At 41.4% G+C, this 6,000-nt stretch overlaps 1 protein-coding gene across 2 annotated transcripts in view; it reads left to right on the forward strand.

Annotated features, from left to right (window-relative positions):
* adcy8 (adenylate cyclase 8 (brain)) overlaps window positions 1-5,063 on the forward strand; it is a 120,041-nt gene extending 114,978 nt beyond the window's left edge. For both annotated transcript variants that reach the window (XM_055634162.1, XM_055634163.1), the window contains 2 exons: window positions 33-147; window positions 4,543-5,063. In XM_055634162.1, the coding sequence (XP_055490137.1) occupies window positions 33-147; window positions 4,543-5,030 (603 nt within the window). In that variant the 3' untranslated portion in view covers window positions 5,031-5,063. The remainder of the gene's footprint in view (window positions 1-32; window positions 148-4,542) is intronic.
* The last annotated feature ends 937 nt before the right edge of the window (window positions 5,064-6,000 follow it).

Raw genomic sequence — 6,000 nt, forward strand, 5'->3', positions numbered from 1 at the left:
CAAAGTTTACTCCTGTCCATTGCCATTTGCAGCAATCTGAAGAGAAATGGGGTCATCTATGTGCTCTGGCAGACTTTACCATTGCTTTAAATGAAAGCATACAGGAGATAAATAAACATTCTTTCAATAACTTTGAACTTCGAGTTGGTGAGTATAATGTGATAGTGCATTTTGATTCACTGTTGTATTTTCCCATAGTGTAATAATCATACAGTGTGGAAACAGGCTCTTCGGCCCAACCTGCCCACACCGACCAACATTTCCCAGCTACAGTAGTCGCACCTACCTGCATTTGGCCCACATCCCTCTAAACCTATCCTATCCATGTATCTGTCTACGTGTTTCTTAAATGTTGCGATAGTCCCTGCCTCAACTACCTCCCCCGGCAGCTCGGCCCATACACCCACCAGCCTTTGTGTAAAAAAGTTATCCCTCAGGCTGCTAAAAAATTTACAACCACCCCCTCCCTGACCTTAAACATATGTCCTCTGATTTTCGATTCTCCTACTCTGGGCAAGAGTCTCTGTACATTTACCCGATCTATTCCTCTCACGATTTTGTACACCTCCATATGATCATCCTTCATCCTGTGCTCATTTGTTCAGGAAAATTCCACTTTATTTTACTTGTATTTAAATGTTTGATACAGTTGATTACCATTGCTTTTGTCCATTTTGTCCATTTTTGGTGTGTTGGATTGGATGAAACATATTGCCTAAAACCAAATCAGGTCAGCAGAAATTTGCTAAATTTGCTCCATTTTAACAAATCGCATTTGTGGTTTAGTTTAGTTTAGAGATACAGCTCGGAAACGGGCCCTTCGGCCCACCAAGTCCGCACCGACCAGCGATCTCCGCATATTAACACTACCCTACACACGCTAGGGACAATTTTACATTTATACCAAGCCAATTTACCTGCAACCTTGTACGTTGTTTGAGTGTGGGAGGAAACCGAAGATCTTGGAGAAAACCTACACATGTCATGAGGAGAATGTAGAAACTCCGTACAGACACGCACCCGTAGTCAGGATTGAACCCGGGTCTCTGGAGCTGTAAGGCAGCAGCTCTACGGCTGTGCCACTGTACCACCCTCCGTTATCACCCATTTTTAAAAGGTTAGGAGCCAGTGTGTGGATTTACATACTACAGTGCTACCAGGCCCAGTGGCTGCTGACAAATAAAATTGACTTTGACTTTTTTTGACTTGACTGTATCATTTGATTTCTACCTGCTGGGAACCTGGTCTGTATTGTTAATGATCTATCAGGAAAGTAGTCATGCAAGCTGCCATAACGGTGGGAAGAAAAGGGGTGGGGGTGAGAGAAGGGGAAAACAGTTGTAAGAGAGGAATATGAAGAGAAAAAGATAAATCAGGGTGTGGAAGATCAGGAGGGGGGAAACTGGAGGACGGGAGTTATTGGAGTAGAGTCAGAGTCATAAAGTCATAAAACATGCCCGTCGGCACAACTCGTCCACACCGACCAAGATGCACCATCTAGTTCCATTTGCTCATGATTGTCCAATATCCCTCTGAACTTTCCCTATCCATGCACCTGTTCAAGTGTCTGTTGAATAGTATCTGGTTTAACTCCCTACTCTGTCAGCTTATTCCATATACCCACCACTGTCTGAATGAAAAAATTGGATTTTGATTCCCCAACCGTGAATAAAGGGCGCGAAGGATTAAGCAGCTCTGCCATGCTATGGAGCATCCCTGCCAGGCATTGTCCTCATCGGATCCTGAGCTCAATTGGATCAGAATGCTGCCACAGTGACTATCATGGCCACAGCTAACACCATGCAGTGTAGAAATGTTGGTCAGTCCTGCTGTCAGCAAAAGAGCAGCACTTGTGTTGAGTTGAGTTTATTGTCATGCGTACAGCAGTACGGTGAAAAGCTTTTGTTGCATGCTAACCATTGGCTCCAATGTGGTAGATAGTTGTTGGTAGGATCGTTCAGTTGCCTGATAACAGCTGGGAAGAAACTGTCCCTGAATCTAGAAGTGTGCACATTGCATATGGCAATCAACGAGAGGAAGCAGTAAAAATAAAGACAATGTTTCAATGAGGACCCTTTAATTCTGATATGTATATGTTTTACTGTGAGTGAAGTTGACCCACGAGTTATAGGTCACAACCTTTTAATCCACTAATATTTGAAATACATTTTTATGTCCTTCATTCCATTATACATTGGTTTAATGCTTCTACAACTTTTCAGTCTCCCTTTTAGCCTAACCGTGGTAGTATACATAAACATGTTGGTGTGCTAATTTTACAAATACAGGTGTATAATATTCACACTTGACATTACTTCCCTATTCTTTCCATTATAAAGTATTACAGTGACACATAGTGGAAGGTAATATGTACTACAAAAAATATCTTAATAACATGGTAAGATACTGATGAAAATGATTTTTTATTTGGGGGGAAACAGAATGAAGAGATTTTAGCTGTAATTACTTAAATATTTTCCAAGGATATCAATTTCTATGTTTACACCAAGATAAATATGTTGATATAATTGAAGTCATGATCTTTAATCTTCAGATTAAAATAATTAATTCTCTAGATGTATTTTGTTATATACATTAACAAATTAAGCTTAATAATGGTTTGTCTATATTACAGCGTATTACAGTGTAAGAAATTCAGTGTAAGAAATTACAGTGTAAGAAATACATCAATTCTATATTTCACTTTTCCTTTTGCTTCAATTATTTTGTTTGTGACACTTTAGAATTTTTGACTGTTACAGGCACTTAATAATTGGAAGTTAGACACAAAATGCTGGAGTAACTCAGCGGGACAGGCAGCATCTCTGGAGAAAAAGAATGGGTGACGTTTTTGGTCGAGACCCTTCTTCAGACTGATGTCAGGGTAGTGGGCGGGACAGAGATAGAATGTAGTCGGACACAGTAAGGACTGGTGGGAGAACTGGGAAAGGGGAGGGGATGGAGAGAGAGGGAAAGCAAGGGCTATTTGAAGTTAGAGAGGTCAATGTTCATACTGCTGGGGTGTAAGCTACCCAAGCCAAATATGAGGTGCTGTTCCACCAATTTGCTCTGGGCCTCACTCTGACAATGAAGGAGGCCCAGGACAGAAAGGTCAGATTGGAAATGGGAGGGGGAGTTAAAATGCTGAGCAAGCGGAAGATCGGGTTGGTTAAGGCAGACTGAGCAGAGGTGTTCAGCGAAACGATCGCCGAGCCTGCGCTTGGTCTCGCCGATGTGCAGGCATTGACACATGGAACAGCGGATACAGTCGATGTGGATGGAGGAGGTGCAAGTGAACCTCTGCCTCACCTGGAAAGATTGCCAGGGTCCTTGGATGGAGTCGAGGAGGGAGGTAAAGGGGCAGGTGTTGCATCACCTGCAGTTACAGGGGAAAGTACCTGGGGAGGGGGTGGTTTGGGTGGGTAGGGATGAGTTGACCAGGGAGTTGCTGACGGAACGGTCTCTGCGGAAAACAGAAAGGGATGGTGATGTGGTCAGTAGTGGGATCTTGTTGGAGGTGGCGAAAATGTTGGAGGATTATATGCTGTATGCGACGGCTGATGGGGTGGAAGGTGAGGACAAGGGGGACTTTGTCCTTGTTACGAATGGGGAGCAAGAGCAGAGCTGCGGGATATCAAGGAGATTGATAATCAATATTAATTGAGGACATTAATAATTGGAAGATGTTGTTGTTGTTGTGCTTAGTTAATAGTTTATGTCACCATGATGACCCTGTGCAAATACCATCCAATATTAGGATGGCACAGTGGCAAGGCTGGCCGAGCTACTCTCTCACTGCGCCAGAGACCCAGATAGGATCCTGACCTCGGGTGACGTATGTGTGGAGTTTGCACGTTCTCCCTGTGACTGTTTTGGTTTCTTTCAGGTGCACCATTCACCTTCCACATCCCAAAGCCGAACGGGTTTGTAGGTTAATTGGCCTGTGAAAATTGCCCTCAATACATAAGGAGTGGATGTGAACATGGGATATCACGGAACTAGTGTGAATGGGTGATTGCTGTTCAGCATGGACTCAGTGGGCTGAACTGCCTGTTTCGAAGCTGTATCTTTCAATTCAAATTATCCCAAAATAGTAAACTATACAGATCAAGACATTGCCATACTGTAATTAATCTCTGGTCTGTGCCATTTGTCTTAATTTAGGACAGTAATTGGAGGTTTAAAATAAATCAAACTTAATGCCTACTCATGCTCATTGACCCCCAATATCTGCTTTAAATTGCTGTGTTAATGGGGGGAAAAAAGGTAAGAACGAGACCAAGCTCCATTGTAATGTGTTATACCTACTCCATTATCAGATGGCTGCCAAATCCTTTCCCTGGAATCATGAAAAATAACTAGTGAGACAAAATCCTAAACCCTCTGGAACTTTAGCCCATAATAAAATATATTTTCAGAAAATGCAATGGGGAAGGGTTGGTGATTAATGGAGTTAGATTGCCATGACATCAACTGTGATTTCTGGAGTATTTAAGACATTGGAGATGAATAATTGACATAATAATGTCTTTCTCCTTACAGGTATTAGCCATGGCTCAGTCGTTGCAGGGGTTATTGGTGCGAAGAAACCTCAATATGATATCTGGGGTAAAACTGTAAACTTAGCAAGCCGCATGGACAGCACAGGCATCAGTGGCAGAATTCAAGTGCCTGAAGATACCCACCTTATCCTGAAGGACAAAGGATTTGCCTTTGAGTACAGAGGTGAAATATATGTCAAAGGGATAAGTGAACAAGAAGGGAAGATTAAAACATATTTTCTTCTGGGAAGAGTGCAGCCAAATCCACTTATCATGCAACCAAGAAAGCTAACCAGTCAATACTCATTAGCAGTTGTTGTCCTTGGACTTGTACAGTCATTAAACAGACAAAAACAAAAACAAATTCTGAATGAAAATAACAACTCCGGCATAATTAAGGGACACTACAACAGAAGGACATTACTTACTTCCAATATACCTGAGGCAGCGACACAGGTTGAAAGCACAGAAAAAACTGAAATGCCATGATAAAATTTTCATCGTGTTGACATTTTGTATTTCTTTTATATGTATATACATATAAATATATATAAATAAAAAGGTTTACTTTTCTAAAACTGGTCTGGTGTTTTAAAATGTGCATCGTTATCACTGAAAACTTCATATCCAAGTTCAATAAGCAAAAATACTTATTTATATGATTAACACAGGTGAATTTATGTAGTTTACTCGTGCAATTACAAAAATGTTTTTTTTTATGAGCACACCGCAAAGTAAGACCAGAAATACAGAAATGAAACAACATTAAGTTGTTCTCATCTTCTTCTTTAAAGAATGGAGGAATCAGAATCAATAGCAGCATTCTGAAGTGAATTGTAAAGAACTATCACAAAATTTAAATTACATTTGGAGAGGTACATGGATAGGAAAGGTTCGGAGGGAAATGGGCCAAAAGCGGGCAGGTGGGGCTAGCGTACATGGGGCATCTTGGTCGCCATGGGCAAGTTGGGCTAAAGAACCTGTTTCCATGCGGTATGTCTCTATGACTCTATATAACAGATGAAAAGGAAAGCACCACTGATTATTTGGAAAACCTTAGGCCATGGTCACTAAAATGAAGGAGGAGTGTTCAGGATAGCATTAATAACCTCAGACCAAGGTATTGGGAAGATGCAAAAATCTTAAGTAAGTAGCAGAAGAAATGCACCACTACTAATCTGTTCCATCTCACATCTCTTGTTCTATCTGTGGAAATGTCTGCAGTTCCAAAATTGGCCTTAACTTATCCCATAGTGTGGAGGAAAGAACTGCAGATGCTGGTTTAAATCGAAGGTAAACACAAATTGCTGGAGTAACTCAGCATCTCTGGCGAGAAGGAATGGGTGATGTTTCGGATGGAGACCCTTCTTCAGACTGATTGGAAGCAGGTCATCTTTAAGCCAAAGCGAAAGAAGAAGCTTCAGAATTCCCATTTGTATCTGAAATCACAGATTGCATC

The sequence above is a fragment of the Leucoraja erinacea genome, chromosome 4 (assembly GCF_028641065.1).
Source record: "Leucoraja erinacea ecotype New England chromosome 4, Leri_hhj_1, whole genome shotgun sequence".
In the NCBI taxonomy this organism is placed as follows: domain Eukaryota; kingdom Metazoa; phylum Chordata; class Chondrichthyes; order Rajiformes; family Rajidae; genus Leucoraja; species Leucoraja erinaceus.